The 18,702-nt window shown below is 37.7% G+C and overlaps 2 protein-coding genes across 3 annotated transcripts in view; one reads left to right on the forward strand and one right to left on the reverse strand.

The window, feature by feature from the left end:
- Positions 1 to 5,685, reverse strand: part of LOC109044715 (Na(+)/H(+) exchange regulatory cofactor-like protein nrfl-1) — a 70,468-nt gene extending 64,783 nt beyond the window's left edge. Inside the window, exon 1 of the mRNA XM_019062551.2 lies at positions 5,049 to 5,685. Within this exon, the coding sequence (XP_018918096.1) occupies positions 5,049 to 5,504 (456 nt within the window). The 5' untranslated portion in view covers positions 5,505 to 5,685. The remainder of the gene's footprint in view (positions 1 to 5,048) is intronic.
- A 715-nt stretch (positions 5,686 to 6,400) lies between these two features.
- Positions 6,401 to 18,696, forward strand: Cdk7 (Cyclin-dependent kinase 7). Of its 2 annotated transcripts, none has more exons than XM_019062576.2 (10): positions 6,401 to 6,860; positions 7,782 to 7,841; positions 8,805 to 8,913; positions 9,934 to 10,106; positions 10,512 to 10,639; positions 11,150 to 11,327; positions 12,197 to 12,369; positions 13,525 to 13,631; positions 14,060 to 14,152; positions 18,447 to 18,696. In XM_019062576.2, exons 1-9 carry the CDS (start codon positions 6,807 to 6,809, stop codon positions 14,086 to 14,088), a joined length of 1,011 nt encoding a protein of 336 aa, XP_018918121.1. In that variant the 5' UTR covers positions 6,401 to 6,806; the 3' UTR covers positions 14,089 to 14,152; positions 18,447 to 18,696. The 2 variants fall into 2 exon arrangements, with proteins under 2 accessions (XP_018918121.1, XP_072161700.1); XM_072305599.1 differs by having other exon boundaries at positions 14,060 to 14,142.
- The last annotated feature ends 6 nt before the right edge of the window (positions 18,697 to 18,702 follow it).

The raw sequence follows: 18,702 nt of genomic DNA on the forward strand, positions 1-18,702 counted from the left end.
GGCTGGCCAAAAATCAATACTTCTACTGGACTTTTTCAGCACATTCCCAGGAAATTCAGGACCTCCTCAACAGGAAACCTCATAGTACTTTTTCAAGACCTCCATTTGACGAAATTCGAAACGTTTCAAAAATTGGAATTTCGCGCTTAAATTGCGCCAAGAATGACAAAAATTCCGGACCTTCTTGCGATATTTCCGCACTTATTCAGTACTTCCGGACCGCCCTTAAAAGATCAGTGCTATTTCCGGACTATTGTACGACGCCGCCATTATCTTAACGCGAATTATCGCGCCAAATACGGTGCGGTCGGTGTCGAACTTATATCAGCGCCTGCAAGACTATAGGAATACTTCACGCATTGCGCCAAACAGTACGGTCGGCGTCCAGCTCATATTGGCGCCTACAAGACTATGTGAATACTTCTCGCATTGCACCAAACGCAATTCGAGAGTTATTTGCGATAAATATATTCGACTACGGCTATCGGGAATTCCGGACTTGTAGACACCCTGCCCTGGCACATTTTGGTGAAATGCCCTGACAATTACAGATATGCCAGACGGTTAAAACGACAAAATTATAGATAGTTTTCAGGCGAATTGGTTGTTCAAAACGTCAAACCTTTCTGAGAAAGCAAAAATAAAGGTGACTGGAGAATTTTTCCCTGACAGTTTCGTCATTTTCCCTGACATTTCCGGGTTTTCCCCGATTTCCCTGACACATTTTGGTGAAATTCCCTGACAATTAAAGATATGCCAGATGGTTAAAACGACATGATTTCAGATAGTGTTCAGGCGAATTGGTTGTACGAATAAAGTCAAACCTTTCTTGGAAAGCAAAAAAAAAAAGGTGACTTGAGGGCTTTTCCACGACATTTTCGTCATTTTCCCTGACATTTCCAGGTTTTCCCTGACTTTCAAAAATTCCCTGACATTTCCCAGTGTTCCCGGTATTCCCCGACTGTGGCAACCCTGTGAACGCTTATAACTCCGTCAACACAAAACTTTACGGTTCTGATAGTGGTTCTATTGGTTTCCTCGTGAAATTTTCTGCTAGAGCACCCTTTGAAATGTAAAATGTCGCGGAATAAACATCAAAATTTGCAGTTTTAGTAAAAAATTTAATGTCCGACTTTCCTAACTGACTCGATCCACCGTGCATCGTTTAGCCTGCGAACGTCGAAGTTCGACAATTTTAAAAACACTGAAATCGATGTGGTTCCCTTCCAGTGGCGTGGCGTGCCTTGCGATATATCGATTGATCTGCCATTTAAACCTACAGAAAATAATCGATAAACAGGGTGTTCGCAACGAACGCCTTGACAATCGATTCTTTAACATAGGTTTAAATAGCATAACAATCGATATATCGCAAGGCACGCCACGCCACTGTTCCTTCCTGTTGAGTGCAATTCAACTGACACTCAAAAACGGTAAAGCTGATGGAGCAGGTTCTGATAGATCGATGATATCCCCAAAAGCGTGGAAATTTGGCAAATAACCACGATCACACGCGAACGCGAGCAGTTTCAAAAAAACGCGAGTGCCCAGGAAGCGCTGAAAGTTCGCATTCGCATGTCCGTTCTGTTCAATCACTTTCTGCTCAATTCCGTTGCGTTCCGGACCGGAGAACAGGGTGTCTACTAAAACAGGCTGGTCAAAAATAAGTACTTTTACTTACAAGACTTCTTCAGTACATTCTGAAGAAATTCAGTACCTCCTCCAACAGAAAAATTTGGTACTTTTTCAGTACCTCCATTTGACGAAATTCGAAAAATTTCAAAAATTTGAAATTGCGACAAAAATGACAAGAAATTAAAAAGATTTCGGACCTTTTAGCGGAATTTCCGCACTTTTTCAGTACTTCCGGACCGCCCTTAGAAAATCAGTGCTATTTCCGGACTTTCCGGAAATTCCAGACTTGTAAACACCCTGACCAGGGTGTCTACTAAAAACGCAGACCGAAAATCAATACTTTTAGAGTACTTTTTCAGTACGTTCACAAGAAATTAAGTACCTTCTCGACAGAAAAATTCAGTACTTTTTCAGTACCTCCATTTGACGAATTTCGACAAAGTTCAAAAATTTGAAATTCCCGCTCAAATTGGGACAAAAATGAAAAAAATTCCGGACCCTGTAGCGGATTTTCCGCACTTTTTCAGTATTTCAGACCGCCCTTAAAAAATCAATACTATCACTGGTAAAAAAAACCTCTTGGACCAATGCCGCGGTGCATTGACTTGAGAGTGCAGTTTCTTGTCGCCGGATTTAAGAGTCTTGAACTCTTGTTTCAAGCGGATTTTGCATTGATTCAAGCGGATTTTGCATTGAAACTAGAGTCCAGACTCTTAAATGCGGCGACAAGAAACTGCACTCATGAACCAAGAGGTTTTTTTTACCAGTGATTTCCGGACTTGTAGACACTCGGTAAACCTAGCTGCCCCTTTACACTCTGACGTCATTCGGGGAGGATCTCACGACGGATTCCGCCTCGAACGAGTGGGAGCGATCGGACGAACATCGGATTTTCGCGAGAAACATTGTGTACGTATCCGAGTCGCGCGGCTGCGTGTCCCGCCAAGGCCGCGAACAAGGAGCCAACTCAAGCATCACTCCGGCGACCGGCTCGCGGGGGGCGGTGGAGATCCGAGAAAGAAAACTCGCTCATCTCATCGCCGGAGAGCAGAGATTCCTAGATCTTCCTGCCACATTTTTGCGCCGTGAGCCGCCACCCGAGTGATATCACCCGCGTGACGTCATCGGGGAATAATAAAACAGGGTTTACGAGCGGGGAGCGGGGTCTCCCGGTCCTATTTCAGACCTTCGCCGACCTTCGGGGAGCCCTTCTCCCTCTTGCATTGGATCCACGATTCGTCGTAGAATATTGCCCCCCTCCCAAAAAAAAAACGCAAAGGACCATTCTGCTGTGCTAAGGAAAAACACCGTATGAGCCTTCAGACGAGGCCGAATTTTTATCGATAAAAACCGAATTCACTGGGAAAATTGTGAATATTTTTCCCCGAAATTTCCAGACGATTCTGTACGCAATTTAATCTAAAATATATGAAAATTTCAAGGAAAAGTATGCTTAAATTGCGTAAAAAATACACGTTTCATCAAGGGGACATTTGGCAACTCTCAAATGTTCATACTCCACGATTCGTCACAGAATATTACCAAAAAAAAGGATAAGAAACAAACAAACGCAAAGGACCATTCTGCCGTGCTTAGGAAAAACGCCGTATGAGCCTTCAGACGTTGCCGAATTTCCTTCGATAAAGAACGATTATACTGGGAAAATTGTGAATATTTTCCCCCAAAATTTCCAGACAATTTTGTACGCAATTTAATCTAAAATATCTGAAAATTTCAAGGAAAAATATGCTTAAATTGCGTCAAAAATACACGTTTCAACGAGGGAAATTCGGCAACTGTCGAATGTTCATACGGCGTTCTTCCTTAGCACAGCAGCATTGGACCACGTTGCCACATCAACGATTGCCAAATTTACTTGGGCAATTTATTTTATGACATGAAAACGGTTGTGCGGATTTTATTTCGAATTTTGGTGAATTTTCTGCAAAGCAAGAAACAAATTTCTTAAAATTTTCAAAGAAATCCGCACAGACGTTCTCTTGTAATAAATTAATTTACCCAGTTCAATTTGGCAATGGCTGATGTGGTTTGGTTCCTTTCTGCTAAACGCGGTCCCATTTAGAAGTAAAATTACGTCATGCTTCAGGAAGGGGGGGATGCGGATTTTGTTGGAAAGCATCGATTGAGCTGAATCGATTTTCCAGAATATTGATTCAAACTCTACAAATTAATGAAGTACCTATCCGAGGAAAAACATTTTAATTTTTCCAAACTAAATACTCGAATAAATTACTTTAGTAAATTAGGAAAGTTCCAAAAAATGTTGACTGATACAAGAAATTCAGCAAGGGAAAAAAAGCTAGGGAATTCGAAAATTGTTTTGACTTTTCAAACGTACCACCTAGCACTGCATTTCCTGCAATTCTGAGCATAAATTCAGAGGAATGGACTGAAATGAGCCCCAATAATCATAATAAATATTGTTCATTTTTAAGCAACCTATTCACAAACATGATTAGCAACAAAAATAAAGGAAAACATTTTAACACTATTATCACTTTCGCAAATATTTGTCAATTAGCAATAGAGTTAGAAATCAGTTGTGTACACACTCTTCAGGCACGGTAAGAACACAAACTGATTGCCTCTGTGCTCTTATGATATTGCCATCCACAGAAGAGGCAATAGGCAAAAAAAAAAAAAAAACAAAGTTCTGGGTCCTAACACATGCTTCCAAATTTCCATGCCATTTAATCTTGAAACAGAAAGAAACTGCTCCACTTTCCTTAATCACAGTTTCCAGCAATTCCTGAGGGATGCATGAGAAAAGTTTTCTGAAATTATGGCCAAAAAAATTTTGCTCTGGTTTTACTGTAAGAGAATACTAACAATTTTGAGACAGTTTTAATATGCTGACATGCAGTTCATTACGTAAGTAGGAGGTGACTTTCATATGGATGATGGACCGACGCCCACTTAGTTCTCTCTGCTCAATCCGCACCAAGAAAGGATATTGCATAAACGAGACATTGACAAATAGGAAACTATTTTTGGCTAGCAATTAAATTCACATAAATTACATTTTAGGTGACGCTAACATCTTAGGGAGAGAATGGTGCATGTACATCAAAACTAACGGTCAGGTGGTTCTGATTTAAGAAATACTAGATTATGACTGCTGCAGAAAAGTATGTAAAGAGAATACTCTGCAAAAGAGGGGTGAGATTTCTTTTCCGACATACTAAAGTACCCATTGGGTGCTTTATTGCAGGATAGACTATGAGTAGAAAATGAAAAAAATCAGAAACATGAGGAAGAGGAGCAAATTCTCGCCTTCATACAATGATAAGAATTAGAACTTCTTCAAGGCATCCATAAAGTGAAGAAAGCAAGAGAGGAATGGATGTGGTTACAGGCACAAGACAACGGCAAGATATTCCAAGTTTACTTACTTCAGAGTCGCCGTTGGATTCATGATTGTGGTTTTGCGTAGAGTTGCTCATTGTCTTGCCATTGACTTTCGAATTAGAATGCGATTTGTCTGGAGTCTTCAAGTAGACAACATTAGGTAGTGAGCTGGAGATGGTAAGGTTCTTATCCTTGAAGTAAGCATCGGTGTCACTATCAACGACCAAAAGTTTAGTTTCGTCAGGTACTATTTCAATCCTTTGAACCACTTGCTTATGACTTTCATCAAAAACATTTACACCATTAACTTCAATAATTCTATCATTTGTTTTAAGGCCTGCGGCTTCAGCAGGTGAATTTTCATCCACCTTGCCGATGAAATGGCCAGGTTTGCCTTTGTAAGTGTGGAGATTAAAACCAAAACCTTCAAAATCGGCCCACTTCAAGATGTGACACAACCTCGGGGCTGGAGCACTACTGGATAAGCTTTCGATGGACATTTTTGAGAACTGAAAAGGAAAATAAACAACCACATAAACACGAAACAACGTCAACTAACCATGAAATCCGAACGAAGGCACTATTCTCATGGTGAATTGATAACTGATTTGTTTTTACGTACCACGTTCGCGTAAGTACTTGTTGCTTTCGAGATCGCTCTCGCTTCGCCGGGCATTTTTGACTCATAGCGCTCTAACGGAAAACGGACGAACTATTTCACTGCTAATTGCAGAACCGCGTATCTCCATTGCGGTTTGTCAGAATTTTTGCTCCTACTACTTTGTTGTGACGAACTGACGAAGCAAAATAAATGAAGTCTTTGAATTGAAATCTCGAAGAAGGCGAAAAAAATCGCGGAAGTTTAAAAGAAATTCCGTTGGTCTATTCAAGTATGAAAAAAATTGGCATTTCAGAGACAAGTCTGCAATTTTACAACCTATTTTTCCAATTATTCCTTTATTCGAACGAAAGGAATCTTAACCGCAAATTCTGAACCAGACGCTTTGATTGGTCCAGAGCGGTTCATTCCATTTATTCCGAGTTGAACCAAAATAAGCGGGAATTTCAAATAAAGCAGTGTTGTCGGTTTTACAAATTCCGGATATCCTGTTTGCCAAATCGTTTCCGTTTCCGGTAAAACAGTGTTGTCAGTTTTACCCAACGAATTTTCGTAAATTTGTCAACATTGCGGAAACGGAAACGATTTAGTAAACAGGATATCCGGAATGATTTGAAATTCCCGCTTATTTTGGTTCAACTCGGAATAAATGGAATGAACCGCTCTGGACCAATCAAAACGTCTGGTTCAGAATTTGCCGTTAAGATTCCTTCTGTTCGTAAAGTGGAATAACTGGGAAAATGCAGCGATTTGAACCAATTTCCGCAATTTGTTTGTTTACGTTTTGCCTGCTCTGCAACCTTGCAAATGGGAAGATGCGTTTTTTTCTCTGCACTGCACTGTGCGATTGTAATTGTACAATAGTGAAGCAGCCGGTGCCGGAGTTTTCTAGTTGTTATCTATTCATTTTGGTCATTTCCTTTTGTCAAGACTAAAATTTGTGCCGTTCAACCTGTTGGTAGGATCATTGCTGTCCTGGAGTATCCCTCATGTCCATGCACCATTCCTAACCCCTCAGATCAAAATGTGTTGTGCCATCTGCTATCACTAAATTCCGTTTTCTGACATGTGCTTCCCTAAATTTAAAATGTTCTTCACATAATTCGACAAAAAATCGTTCTTAGCGTTTTATGACATTGAATTAAGTCAATCATTTTAGACCAAGTCAAGCCAAGTGTAAGATATGGAGGAATATCTACGGAAGTATGAAAAAATAGACTTTCTCGGAGAAGGACAGGTAAATATCACCTATTTCACCAATATTCCTCTTCAGCTGATTAGCTGACCCAGTAGACCTCTGTGCGAAGCTATGTGCGGCTGTCAAATGAGGCTTTTGATACCAAAATTGTCAAATTGATAAAGTAGAGGTGTCGTTAGATAAGTTGACCATTGTTTACTCTCCATCTGCAAGCATTTTTGTGTCACTACTATCCACATGGAAAAATCCAACTCTTGCAGAAGCAGGAACGCAAGCAAAGATAAGTTTTTAATACTTTAAAACCTCGTAACTTTTCAATTTTTAGCCACACAGAAATCACAACCACATAAAAGTCGCAATCATAACTGATAAGTAGTTTTTCATGATACCATCATGAGAGGGATATTTTTAAGGTGGACAGTAGCGAATGCTGCTTTTTGGCAAGGCTTAAATCGTCGTCTGTGCTTGTAAACCGAAAGTAAACAATGGTCAATTTATCCTATGACACCTCTAGCATGTTTCCATTGAAATCTATCATGTTGGCCAAGTCAATTTCGTCGATATTCCTGCCACCTATGAGGGGTGATCATCCAATTGTTGGGCTTGTGTACAATGCTAACCAGCCAGCCAAATCATCAGGATCAGGTGAACTTCCAAACAAAAGTTTTGTCCCTCACTCATGGAGAAAGTAATCTCTCTGGGAAATCTGTATAAGTTTACCTTGCACTGTTATAATCCCTCACAAAGGACTAAATTCTCAAAGGAGGTGCAAGACTCCTGTCATATCATTGGAGCATCATACTGAGTTCCTAAATTGCTGCAATATGTACCTACCATGTTCATCATGCTCTAAATCAGATGGCCCAAGTCTGCTGTGTTTCTTTGATCATTTCTACGGGAAACTTCAATCTCAGAAAATATTAGAAGCATCTAAACTTGTCTTTCTTTTTGCTTTTACAGTTTGCAACCGTCTACAAGGCACGGGATGTTGACACGGATACCGTTGTGGCTGTTAAGAAAGTAAGTTTGTACTTCTTCGTCAGCCTAGATTTCTGTAAACAAAACTTTGATTTGAAGTGGTTCTCTTCATTTTAACCTCATTTATGTTATAATCTCATGTCAATTACCTGAAACTGCAACTTGACCAGTGGGTTAATGGTCTAATAGATAAATGTACCCAGCTCGCTAATAATAAAAATGTGCTGAAAATCTGAAACAATTGCTTCCCTTAAATGGATTAGTCAGTGTATGAGAACAAACATATTCACAGTGGTTCTGAAGTGACTATTACTTTTAAAATTGACCGTAGCCCAAGGAAAAGCAGTATTTTGGAAATTTGTCATGTGCTCATTAATTTAAAACCCGTTTGTCCGCTTGTCAGCTTGAAGATGTGACATTTACCAAACATAATATTGCAGAAAACTTCTAAAAAAGTAGTGAATTAGACCAAAAGTGAAATGCCTATGAAGTATGTTTTGCAATAAAAACATGTGAAATGTATGAATTACCTCTCTGTACCTCTTTGATCACAAAATATTTACTTAAAATTCTTGAACTCTGATTATTTATGACTTCTTTACTAGCTTTTCTACTTACAACTTTCAAACTCTTAAAAAAACAAGTACCAGCTCTACACTTTTTTTCCAAGTTATTTTATGAGGTGTACTACCAGGAGTCACAGTTCTAAATCTCTGTTGAATTCAATTTAATGAAGAATTCTCAAGTTACCAGAGGGCTCATGTGTCCGAAAAATCGTCAGGAAATGAAATCCAAAGATTTTTGTATCCTATAGGAACTATATTCAGTTCTTTACATCCCTGCTCACATTATTATAATATGGAGGAAAATATAAAGGAGTTTAATGTTACATTGGGCATAGCAGCAGTCAAGTATTTTAACTCATCTACAGAATTTATTTTATACCTTTTTTTTGTTCTTGGGTAGAGCAGTGATTTAATATTATTCATTTGCTCTCTGTTACAGATCAAAGTTGGCACTGCTGCAGATGCTAAAGACGGTATCAACCGTACAGCCTTGAGAGAAATCAAACTTCTGCAAGAACTTCATCATGAAAATATTATTGGTTTAATTGGTAAGATGCAACCTTTTGAATAGACTGAGAACATGATAGTTCCTTGCTAATTTTGGCATCTTGTGTGTGGTTAAACAATATTGTGTTTCAAATTATTCCTTGGGATACCCGGATACTGTGGGAGAGATTTTTTTGTATGGTCAATAATTCAAACGCAATAGTGTCGGTCCATCTTGGCAAAAATTGTTTCGATGAAAATACTGTCTTAAATGGAAGGTCCCGCTTTCTGTTGACGGTTATAAATAGAGGGTGTCTACTGTACAGAAATAGTATGCATTCATTGAATAAGCACACGTTTTGATAGTTTGGATGGATGTATGGAAAACTTACAGATTGTAAATGTAGAGGTAAGGAAATTCTAGATTCACTTTAAGGGAGAACCTTGGAGGTGTGCAATGTTTGTATACAACTTGATGTTGATTACATGACATTGTCTCAGAATCCTAGTTGAATTCTGCGTTTTTCACTTTTTTCTTTGACTCCAAAGTTCTTTATTTGTTGCGAAAATCTGTCCCTGTTGAGTGCTCCAAATACATTTCAGATATGGAAATAGTGCTGGAAAAGTAATGAAAAAGCAAGGACTTCAGGAAACCTCTGAAAAGAGGAAAGCTGTGGGAAGCATAGAGAAGTAAAGATAGCTAATGAAATAGCAAGAATAATAGTGTACTAGTAGACACCCTGTAACTAATTTGTTCCAATCAATAATTTACTCATTTTACCATTGATGTCTGCCCATTTGTCTCTTCATCATTTGGTCAACTCATTAAATCTTTCATGATGACCTAGAAAATGCATTGCAACTAATTTTCATTACCATAAAATATTCATTTTGAAGAATCAAACAGAAGAACAATACTTTTCTTTGAAGAAGTTTTTGCACTAGTAATAAAGGGAGAAATAATATTTTCGAAGAAATGTCAACAATGTTCTGACCGGAATTTTAGAAAGATAGATTCTAAGAATATCTTCAAAAAACTAGTACCTTGTTAACTCAATTTTATTTTGACTTTGTCTTTGCAGATGTCTTTGGATACAAGTCAAATATATCTCTAGTTTTTGATTTTATGGATACTGATCTGGAAGTCATTGTCAAAGACACAAGTATTGTGCTTGTACCTGGGCACATCAAAGCTTACATTCTCATGACACTGCAAGGCCTAGAGTATCTTCATATGAATTGGATCCTGCACCGGGTAAGGATATTTAAGAGAAAAGGCAGTACATTCTTCAAAATTTGATAAGCCAAAATTTTACCATCACGAAAATGTATTTAATAAATCATTAAACTCTAATGTGCACATTCGTTTGCTTGTATATGAAGGAAAAACAAATCATACAATCTTTGTAATGTAGATATAGGATACACAATACTATTGGCTTGGAAAGTGTCTCGAGTGCACCCTGAAAGAAATTTAAAAGAAGGTGTTCAAGGTGTGTGAATGCAAAGTAACAGTGTTAGGAAAAAAAATTCCCCAAGAGGTTATTTCCATTCGTATGACAAGAAAAAACTTTGATCATAAGTTGGTAGGGGGATCATGGACTTTCCAGATACTCTGCATGATCTTTTCACATTTCTCAGATTTTTTTTCCTTTTTCAGGATTTAAAACCAAACAATTTATTAATTAATAGTCAAGGCATACTGAAAATTGGTGATTTTGGTTTAGCAAAAGTTTATGGTTCTCCAAGTCGAATCAACACTCATCAAGTTGTTACGCGGTGGTACAGGTAAACTTTGCAAAAAGTCTTACTTTTATAGGTTTTTCACCCAAAAGACTTGAAGTTTAAATCTTCAATTTATTTTTGAGAATAAAACTCAGGCTTTCTTTTTTAAATTGTCTCACGCTGTTCAACTGAATTGCTAATTCTAATAACACTCCATCATATTTTCTTTTTTATATTGGTATGTTAAACAGTATTGATACATTATTTTTCTAACTTATTTTCTTGTATTAATTTGTAAATCTTGAATTCAAAAGTTGAAATTGACAGCATTCCTATCCACGAAATATCAGCCTCTTGTTTTTGCCATGGTCTGAAAGGAACTTAATTTTTTAATTTTCCCTCTGCTTTCGCAGATTATTTCAGTAGTACAGTTGTATTTTAAAGGTGTAGACTCTCGTGTTTTGAATATCTCATTATAAACAAATATCCAAGAATGACTGAAAAGTTAAGTGTAACAAAGATCTTAGCACCTACATCTAGCTTTTTCATTTATAAGTTCTGACTGACTTCCAGGTGTCCCGAGTTACTATTTGGAGCGAAATTGTACGGTGTTGGAGTAGATATGTGGGCCATAGGCTGTATCTTAGCTGAGTTACTGTTACGAGTACCTTTCCTTCCGGGAGATTCAGATTTAGATCAATTGAGCAGAATATTTCAAGCTCTAGGAACACCAACGGAGCAGACATGGCCAGTAAGTATCTTGTCTTTTCTCTCCGTAACCAGTCTCATAAGTATTCAAATCATATAAATTTAAGTTTCTCATTTTTTATAAAAGCAGATTTTTAGACTGATCCTATTCATAGGCCATCAATTTGACCGAGTTTAACAGGAACATCTCAACTCGGAGAGGAAGAGGATTGAAGTTTTATTCCTCCTTAAGACTCGATGAATGAAAAATGAAAAGCAGAGAAGACCCAGGGGAAAAGAGAAAACTGTAAAGAAATTGAAAGAAAAGGGAATAAAATGAAATGAAATGTAAAGAAGGAAAAACAAATTAACATCTTAATAGAGAGAGAGAGAAAAAGGCTCCACCCGACGCAATGACCATGTGTCATTAGTAAGTATTTTCTTTATTTTGAGGATCGTGATTTTTTAAAGTTTTTTTTTTAGTCTTCTCTTTCAAATCAGTAAACATCATTCTAAAGATTACTGTAAGTAATGTGAAGAATAAAAATTTTCAACCATTCTCTCGTTCCAAATATTCTCTCTCAGCTTTGAACTTTTGACTTGAGAAAATGGTGTGACTAGTCAATTTAAAAGTGAAACTACTCCCAATTGATTTTCTTCTAAAGTGCGACTTGGTGGTGCTACTAACTAAATACTAATGCGAAAAATGTGGGCTGTGCAGTGCTTTGCACTAAAATTTGACTACTTGGGATAAAGATTAGACCCAGCTAAGTCTCTGGTAACCATGCTATTCAAGTAAAGGAATTAATGATCTAATCTATCTAATAATGTGGTAAATTGGCTGCTAAGGCACCTTTTGACCATCAGATTTTGGTACAACATAATATTCTGCCCCAAAAAAGAATTTCCCTAAGGCCTATTTGTTCATTTCAGGGTGTGACGAGTCTGAAAGAATACATTCAGTACAAGCCTTTCCCAGGGACCCCTTTAAACCACATATTCACCGCAGCAGGGGATGATTTATTGGATTTGATTGCTGGCTTGCTGGCCTACGACCCATCAAAACGAGTGACATGTACGCAAGCCTTGAAGATGCCATATTTTAGGTCAGTATTTCAAAAGTTCAATTTGAGGCAACGATCTAGAAACTATAGATAGGGGAATCCTATGCTACGCAAACAGTGAAATTCGTAACACACCAGGAGCTACAATTAGGTTAGGACGAAGATAGTCAGTTTCTATGGCTTCTTAGGGAACTGTTGCTGAATACAAACTTATATCAAATTTAGAACCAACTGTTTGAAAATCTGTGTTCAGATATGGAACTTAGCCATTTATCAAGTGCATTTACCATGAAAATTTCAACGCTAAATCATTTATTCTAAAAACTCCCGTAAGATTCCATGTATTTGAGGTTATGACAAAGATAGCAATTGGCCATTTTCACACCCCGCCTGCCTATTGAACGACGGCTCCATGTGTGTTACGTTTTTTCGTAGGCCACCACCAATCTATAGTTTCTATATCGTTGATTTGAGGGCAGGAAACAAATAGGAAATGAAAATGAGCTTCTAATGATTTTGTCCTTTTACTGTTCAGCATCTTTTCACTGTGTGTAATTTTGTGAGATGACAATGCCATAGCAATTAGGAGACTCCGTTCCCACCCGTTACTCAGTGGGCGGCTAATAGGAATTGATAGACAAAGCAATAGGCAAAGGAGACAAAGGGAAAATGGAACAATCTTATCGGTGAAAGTGGGTGTTTGTAATGGACTTAGGAGGTAATAAGTAAGTAATAGATGAAATAACACAGCTCACAATGAACCCTATTGTTTAGCTCATAATTTTCCCCCTTAATCTATAACTACCACCCGTTTCAACCAGGATCGCACCATTTTCCTGTTGTCTCCCTTGTCTATCGATTTCAATAATCAGCCTGCTGAATGAAAAATATAAGGTTTTTTTTGCTCTGAAGTTGTGCTTGGACGATGTTAAATCTTTGATGATAACATAGCTCATGAGACCTAGTCTAGATCTTTGTAGGTTTACTTTTTCTAGAGGGAAATATAACTTTTCATCAAAAACATGTATTTTTGAGATAACATCCTTGGGAATGCAATATTGGTGTTCACAATTTTGGCACCAAGATGTCAATTAGAATAAAAAAAAGGATTAATCTTCTTTATGTTCTGTTTTCCTCATCAAGTCATCAACTTGTGAAATTTTAAACTTTAAAAAAATGTATTTTATCTTATTTCAGTAATAAACCAGCGCCTACGCCTGGTCCTAGTCTGCCTTTACCGTACGCTATTCAAAATAATCAGAAACCATCTTTAAAACGGAAACTAGGAGATTTACCTGATGGAGGTAAGGAATTTTACTTGAAATTTCTTGATTCCTGCTACCAATATGTATTTAGCTCTAAACACTTAGTCTTCTTAGAAACCTACTACTACCTACCACTAAATAGATCAAAATCTATTCAAGTGAAGCGCAAATTTGCTTATTTCTAACATGTTTTGCATGCATGTCAGCTCATTTTTTCAGCATTTGTTTCATGCTAAATGTATACAGCTGATGAGTTTAGCATTCAGTGTAAGTAGCTATGGTAGCTGATCATTAATTAAATACCTAACCAACTATATGAATCGACAACATCATATACAATTTAAACCTCACAAAAGTGAGCAAAGCAAGCTGGAAAATCTAGTTTTAATCTCCGTTTGTGTTTATATGCCAGCCAGTTTCAGCGTGATGATTTGCGACTGTTTTATTCTTTATTCCCTTTGTTACAGCAACACAACCAAAAAGGCTGCTGTTCTAACTGAAATGAAGAAGATATGTAGCGAAGACAGTTTCGAAAATCCCAAAAATAGTGGTTTGTCTCAGTAAGTTTTAAATTTTCTTCTTCTAGTCTTAAAAGAAGTGTATAAATTAATCCGTTTTTGAAGACAACATACAATATGTCCATAAAATCAAAAAGCGAAATAGTGTAGTTTCGACGATTGCATTGTGGAATGAATCATTTAGCCCCAACCAATATTTAAACCTTTATTTTGCCTTTTTAACCCTAACATTTTTCCCTGTTCTACAAGGATTTCTTCTAGTGCTCAATAGTGATTTGTTTCCACTTTACATGACTACCATGAATCAATTTCAGATGTTCCCCTCAAGTTTACAAAATTACATAAATCTTGAGATCCCTGAAAAATTGCATCTGGAGTCGCCATGCTGAGGAAAAATCCCCAGGAACATTTGCACTTTGCCAAATTTCTCTGCCTCCAATATTAGTTTTTGAGAAAAATTATGAAATTCCTTTTCTGCCTGAAATTTTCAAATACTTTAGATCACATTGCACAGAAAATTCACTGAAAAATTGGACAGAAATTATTCACATGTTTTCCTGAAAATTCGTGTTTCATCCAAGGAAATTTGACAATGCATAAAAATTCATACAGCCTTCTTCCGTAGCACAGCAGATTATCTTTACTCTAGACTGATGGACCAATGTTATTGTCTGTTATAAATTCTCCGCGATGCTCTTGTTAAATCTCGTTTTTGAGAAGATCCATAGTTTTTCCTTTCATCTACAGAGTTTTTGATCGAGTGTTGGTTAAGAATCCTTCTATCTGTCTGATTTCGTTCGTGTTTCGACCGGTTAATTTTTAGCAGATAGACATCTGTCGTACTATTGTATGGAACTTCAATGACAGGTATTTGTCTCTTGCTGTCCCGAAGCTCAGGAGATCTGAGACGGTTCCGATTTTCAGGAGCAGGTGATGAGGCCTTCTCTGAATCCGGCGGAGCGCGACAAGGACTCTCAAATATGGGTGTGTTGTGGATCTGGTCCTTTAAATCGCATTTCGTGTGGTCTTCCTCATATGTCATGGGCACCGGAAAAAAATTTTCGGTAGCATTTTGTGCCTGAAGCATGCTTCCACCTCCCTTTATTCGATCTACCTCAGCCTTCCTCATAGGATTATTGTCCGTTATGAAAATATTTAATTCGTCTTTCAAGCGCTGTTTTATTCTGGATTCTACATTTGTAACAATCTCTTTCGCACAATGAGACTCGATTGTCCTTTTATCCAGATGACAATCATTTTGGGGAGTTGATTCTTTCGCGGTACAGAGCATTTGCGGACTGTGAACAAGGCAGGCATTATGAGAGTGTTGCGTCTTTTCCAATTGTCCAGCCGGATAATTTAACCTGGAAATCATTGGTGTACCGCTATTTGAACAGACTGAGGCCTGCCCCTGGCACTGAGACTCTGGTCTGCGAGATAAGGGTGCATGCAAACAAGAATGGTTGGTTTCTTGGGTTGGCCGATAATGAAAGCCATGATTTATCATGCAAGTGCAAGAATAAACGAGGTAAGGATTTATCGCAGGGATGAAGCCACATTTATTTTCCATATCCATCGGGATTTTGGTTAACAGATCAGCGAGGAGAGCCATTGGTTTAACAACTTTTTCGAGCTGCTGCCCCTCGCGCTTGCAAGGAAACAGCTTAGCCTCAAGTTTCCTGACGAGTGACTCGTCCACTTCAGGGTTCTTAGTCGTATGGATGAGACAGGTGCAAGAGGAGGAACCCACACCTAGTTTCTCAGTGAACTCACCTCGCTCATTTACCTGTTTTCCATTTTCACCCGAAGCTCTCTCCATATCAGTCGCAGGCGAGCCGCTGGATTCAGTTAATTGAGTTTGATGAGTCAATTTACTTGCCTTATTCAAGCAAGGGCAAGATGATAAATGCATCAGGTGATCTCCCATAAGGCAAGGACAAGGTGGTTCTACACTACCATGTCTTTGACCGGAGTCCTTCTCATTTTTCACGCTTTTCTGTTTGTTCGAACTTTCCTTTGGAGACGGTAGTGTCAGAAATGTTTTTGCCAGACACTGACCTTTAGTCAATTCACTCATGAATTCTTTAGCCTCGAGATTATCGGTTTTTTTCGTGAAGTTAATGAAAGGGCAATTGCATTTTACCTCTGGTTGGTCATCTACTTCTGCTTTTGATCTCATAATTTCATTCATCTTCAGTCGCTCTGCAATTTTATCCTCTCGATCAGCCTCCCCCGATGATGGAAGCTCAGAGACCACGATTGGTTCTGCAGGTGATGTGCCTGTATCTTGTTCGAACTTCTCCTTGCACTGTGCACCTTTTTCGCAGGGATGAGCGTCTTTTTTTTCCGTCTCTCGAACATTATCAAAACATGCTTCCTCTGTTGTTTTGGTTTTTCTAATATCAAATTCAACGGCTGCCTTCCATGTTTCACTATCAGCCGATCCTCTCGATAGAGATTTGAGGTTCTCTGTGATTTGTTCCGTTACTCCAACTGGACTAACCTGTTTACGTTCACTGTTCTCGCTAGAATCCACTGTATGGTGAAGTAAGTTGTTCAAAGTTCTACTGAAATAGAAGTGTGTGATCACACGTCTTCCCATATCCCTCACTCTGAAGTAACCTGTCATGTGAGCAATAACATTTCCTTGTGTATCGCTCATGAAAAACTCATTGACTTTCGTCTCGTTCATATGCGAATCTTGCACGAATCCTTGGGCCAAGTCCGTGGAGAACAAAGGCAAACGCATGTTTTTAGATGCAAGGGATTTTTTCTTATCTGTGCCCTTGATTTCATCACTGACAGCCACAGTTACCTCTAAACTTCGACAGAGCTCCAAGAGCTGTTCGTCACGAAGCGCGAACAAACAGCTTGCGCCTTTGTTTAACTCTAAAGATGATTCCGCCCTTTTTTTGCTGTATTCCGTTTCTTGCACTTCCAACTTGGAATATTTGAAGAGAGTAAAGTTGACGAAAGTTCTACTCAACCAATTATCACTTTTAAAAAATGGAAGCTTATCGTAGTACACTTTAATGGTTTTTATGTAACAGTCCATAAGAAACAGTTGGTCAGTTTCCATTTTAAGGCTGAATAACTTTGTATGTTTATAGAATCAATTTTGGGTTAGGCATACATACTCTTAAAATTTTGATGAGAAAAAATGAGGTCGAGTGTCAAAAACCTCACCCACCCTCTCTATTCAGTTTAATTTCTAACTTTCACAAAAAAAATTTGGTTTTGAAAAAAATAACAATAATTTAGCCTTATTACATTTTTTAAAATTTGGTTGGCCCCGGTAACCAATGCTAACTGTTGAGTTATCTGTGTCAGCTGATGAAGAGGTTAGATTTTTACAGTTTACAATTTTAACTGTTATGATGTGGAAACAATTATTTTTTCCATTCTGTTACCTAATAAAGTGGAAACTTCTCTTGTACTGTTGATCAAGTTTTGGAAGTATGTGCGTAGGCCCATGTATCTTTCATTATCCTAAAAATGCACATATTTTGTCAGGAATACCTAAAATTAATCCCTGCTTTTCACTCATAATCAATAAGCATTACCTTTCTCTTCAGAGATTCGCACAAAGAAAGCAATTAAATTAAAAGACAATTTAAGAGATGAGAGAGGAAAGAGTTTAAAAAAATTTGGTGAAGAAGGAATTGAGAAGGGGAAGAAAGAAGAGATCAGAAGTATGTATCAAGTAACTCCTCTTCTCTTTTTTAAATCGGTAACATTCCATGAAAGTGGATCGCTTCACATCTTTTAAATTCTAAGTACAATTGATTGGTTTTAACATTGTCTTCTAACGAAGAAGCTAAAAAGTTACAGCTGAAGAAAAATAATCAATGGAGGAAGTTGATAATGCTGGTTCAATGATATTTGTTTTTCTGTTTATGGAATGAGCTTCCCCAGAAGAAAATTTAGTTAAAGAACTATGCCCTTAATTTCTTTTCAAAATTGTACAAAGAAAATGAACACACGACCGAAAATCTTTAAATGAACTTCTAAACAAGAAGCGTTATAATTAATATAGGTCAATAACATTTACATATATACTACTTTCTATTTTCTTTGTGTTAGCTTGCCGAACTTCCTGTTGTTTAAATCGTTTTCGACGCAAGATTATAAGGAGATGTGTGATATTTTCTTTTAGTTTAGACCTTTTCAAATTGCTCATTCAGTTTTGAAATCAAGTTTGCCAGATTTATGGCAAGGACTAACATGCTGCTACTCATGGATATTTTCCAGTTATCATGAGCTCAGTTGAAGCTGCCGATAGTATTAACCAGAGTTGATTATACTTAAGAAAATAATATTTCTTGTCTGTTCACAGGTGGAGTCTATCTCCATGCTGCGACTCAAAGGCTCATCTCATCGCTTCCAGTCGTTATTTCAAGTGATTACAGCTGCCTGGTACCTTCAATTAGCAACTTATTTCAAAAATATTTGCATTTGCAAAATGCTGTATCGCAAACACCTTTTTAAATCTAGTTGCCTTGTTTAAAATTTACGCTTGATTATTATTATTTCTTAAGTAAGTAGGTTTTTCAATTTTTAATTATATTTTTCTAATATTTATGAAATTGTTT

This window comes from Bemisia tabaci, chromosome 10 (assembly GCF_918797505.1).
Source record: "Bemisia tabaci chromosome 10, PGI_BMITA_v3".
Taxonomy (NCBI): Eukaryota; Metazoa; Arthropoda; class Insecta; order Hemiptera; family Aleyrodidae; genus Bemisia; species Bemisia tabaci.

Bases quoted from the DNA above. Each gene is read 5' to 3' on its own strand.
- Cdk7 (XM_019062576.2), top strand. From the start codon at position 6,807: ATGGAGGAATATCTACGGAAGTATGAAAAAATAGACTTTCTCGGAGAA. The intron at 11,328-12,196 runs GTAAGTATCTTG...TGTTCATTTCAG, and splicing joins CAACGGAGCAGACATGGCCA to GGTGTGACGAGTCTGAAAGA. The intron at 13,632-14,059 runs GTAAGGAATTTT...CCTTTGTTACAG, and splicing joins AGGAGATTTACCTGATGGAG to CAACACAACCAAAAAGGCTG.